A 2225-nucleotide genomic window follows, 5' to 3' on the forward strand; every position below is an offset into this window, starting at 1 on the left:
ATACTACTTCGTGCGCATGAAATACTACTTCGTGGCCACAATTAAACATTTTTTTTGACCATGTCATAAGAGGGGCTCCGTAATAATGAGAATCTGATCTTCATCAGAAAATCCATCTCAAAACAACAGACATTTTGGCTAATCTGAGAATAAGGGATTCAGTTAGACTTTTTTTAGCGATGCAACTAAAACCTAGCCTGCCTGCAGTGTTTGTGTGAATAAACTGCAGTGTGTGTACCTGTCTAGCCGTCAGAGTGAGGACCATTTTTCCAATTTCACCATCAGTTTGAGGACCAGTTGTTGCAAAGTGAAGACATTTTGCTGGTCCTATAGCTATTTTGCTAATGGTTAGGTTTAGGGTTGAGGTGTCAATGGTTTAGGGTTAGGTTGAGGTATGCATCGGTAATGGTTAGGTTTAGGGTTAGTTTTAGGGTTAGAGCATAGAAAGGGTTGAAAATGACTGAAAATCAATGGAAGTCAATGGGAGTCAACGCATGGTCCTCACTATGACAGAACAAGTATGTGTGTCGGTGTGTGTGAGAATAACCTGCGGTGTGTGTGTGTGTGTGAGAATAACCTGCGGTGTGTGTTGCGGTTACTGTTCACGTGACCTTGGCCGGTGCAGCCAGGCGTCGGACACTTCAACACATTTTCATGCATGGCCAGAACTACAGACACACAGCAGAGGGACAGCAGGTCAGTGTGTTTAGTGGAGGATGAGCAACATGGAGAGATCAGTTGTTACTCTGATGTTAGCTGCAGCAATCATGGCAACATAACCAGCTTTGATCTGAAATACTGATCTAAAATATCTTGAGTTGTTCCCAAAAGAATCTCATTTAAGAACCAAACGACGATGATGGTGGTGTGTTGTTTAAACGAGCAGCGGTGAGGCTGAGGAGGCCATCTCTGCTGCTTTGAAAGATGTTTGGAAGGTTTTACTCACTCTCTGGAGGTATTCTGTCCTTGTGAGGACATCCAGACAGACTGCGGTGGTGAGGGTATAACCCGGTGATGTGACCGGTCCCATCACAGCCAGGAGTCGGACATTTTACTTCCTTCTTTTCTAAAAGACCAATAGAAGGTTAATCAAATCCATCGAAGCACAAAAATATGGATCTTTTGTATATTTGATGAGCATTTTCAGATAAAAGATGTTTTTATTTTTGATCTTCCTGTTTCCTGTATCACATGTTTGGACAGAAATGTGTTTATTTATTGGACACCTGTGAACCTTTTAGGACTGATGTACCTTTGTTGCAGTGGGCGGAGCGGCGGGCGCCATCGGAGGTCTTGGAGGAGGTGCTGCAGGGCTGGTAGTCGGGAGACCTGCTACTCTCCTGACCTCCCTGGACCTCCTCCGCCTTCAGAGCGATAGCCTGCTCCAGCAGCCCCAGGTTCCCTCGAGTCATATCCCAGTTTTCAGAGTCATCCGTGACGCCGGATCCGTCTGAGAGTCGATCCATGTAATCTCCTCTGTCTTCCTCCTCTTCGTCCTCCAGTTCCTCATCATCATCTTCCTCCTCCTCCTCTTCTTCTTCCTCCTCCTCATGCTCCTCCTCTTCAGAGCGGACTTCAATGATCACCGTGCTTGGAGAGGCTTTGCTAGAGTTTTCGTCCTCTTCTTCTTCCTCTTCTTCATCTTCGTCTTCGTCTTCCTCCTCCTCATCATCATCATGGACCACCTCACCAGCTTTGCTGCTCTGCGACTCCTCCTCTGCTGCTTCTCTGTCCTCTTCATCCTCCATCCTCTGAGTGTTGACCTTTTCTTCCCTGAGAGACACAACGGTTTCAGATTCCTGATCGAAAACGGTCTCTCTCACTGCATCTTCCTCCTCTTCCTCCTCATCCTCCTCCTCCTCCTCATTCTCGTTACTCTGCACATGTTTCGTATCTCTGGCCTGATTTGTGTAATCTCCACTTGAATATTGGTGATCAGAATTTTGCTGCCTCATTATCTGCCTTCTCATCTCCCTCTCCTCCTCCTCCTCTTCCTCCTCCTGCTCCTCCTCCTCCTCCTCAGTTCCCTCTCTGTCGTGTTGCTCTTCTCCTAGGTTGTCTTCTTCTTCTTCATCTTCGTCTTCATCTCCTTGCATCTCTTCTTGGTAGGGAACGACCGTTTCTTCCACTGGGAGCTCTGGTGGCTGGTATGTGGACTCTGACTGGATGTCTTCCTCCTCTGTGACTATCACGCATGTCAGCTCCTCGCTGAAGTTTTCTGTCTC

General features: G+C 46.9%; 1 protein-coding gene across 1 annotated transcript in view; it reads right to left on the minus strand.

Annotated features, from left to right (window-relative positions):
- The window catches only part of LOC107098923 (myelin transcription factor 1-like), a 39900-nt gene that overhangs the window by 31479 nt on the left and 6196 nt on the right, over nt 1–2225 (minus strand). The window contains exons 5-7 of the mRNA XM_015396814.1: nt 1253–2222; nt 947–1066; nt 578–668 (exon numbers count right to left, since the gene is read on the minus strand). Coding sequence (XP_015252300.1) covers nt 578–668; nt 947–1066; nt 1253–2222 — 1181 coding nt within the window. The remainder of the gene's footprint in view (nt 1–577; nt 669–946; nt 1067–1252; nt 2223–2225) is intronic.

This window comes from Cyprinodon variegatus, unplaced genomic scaffold (genome assembly GCF_000732505.1).
Source record: "Cyprinodon variegatus isolate N-32 unplaced genomic scaffold, C_variegatus-1.0 Scaffold822, whole genome shotgun sequence".
NCBI lineage: Eukaryota > Metazoa > Chordata > Actinopteri > Cyprinodontiformes > Cyprinodontidae > Cyprinodon > Cyprinodon variegatus.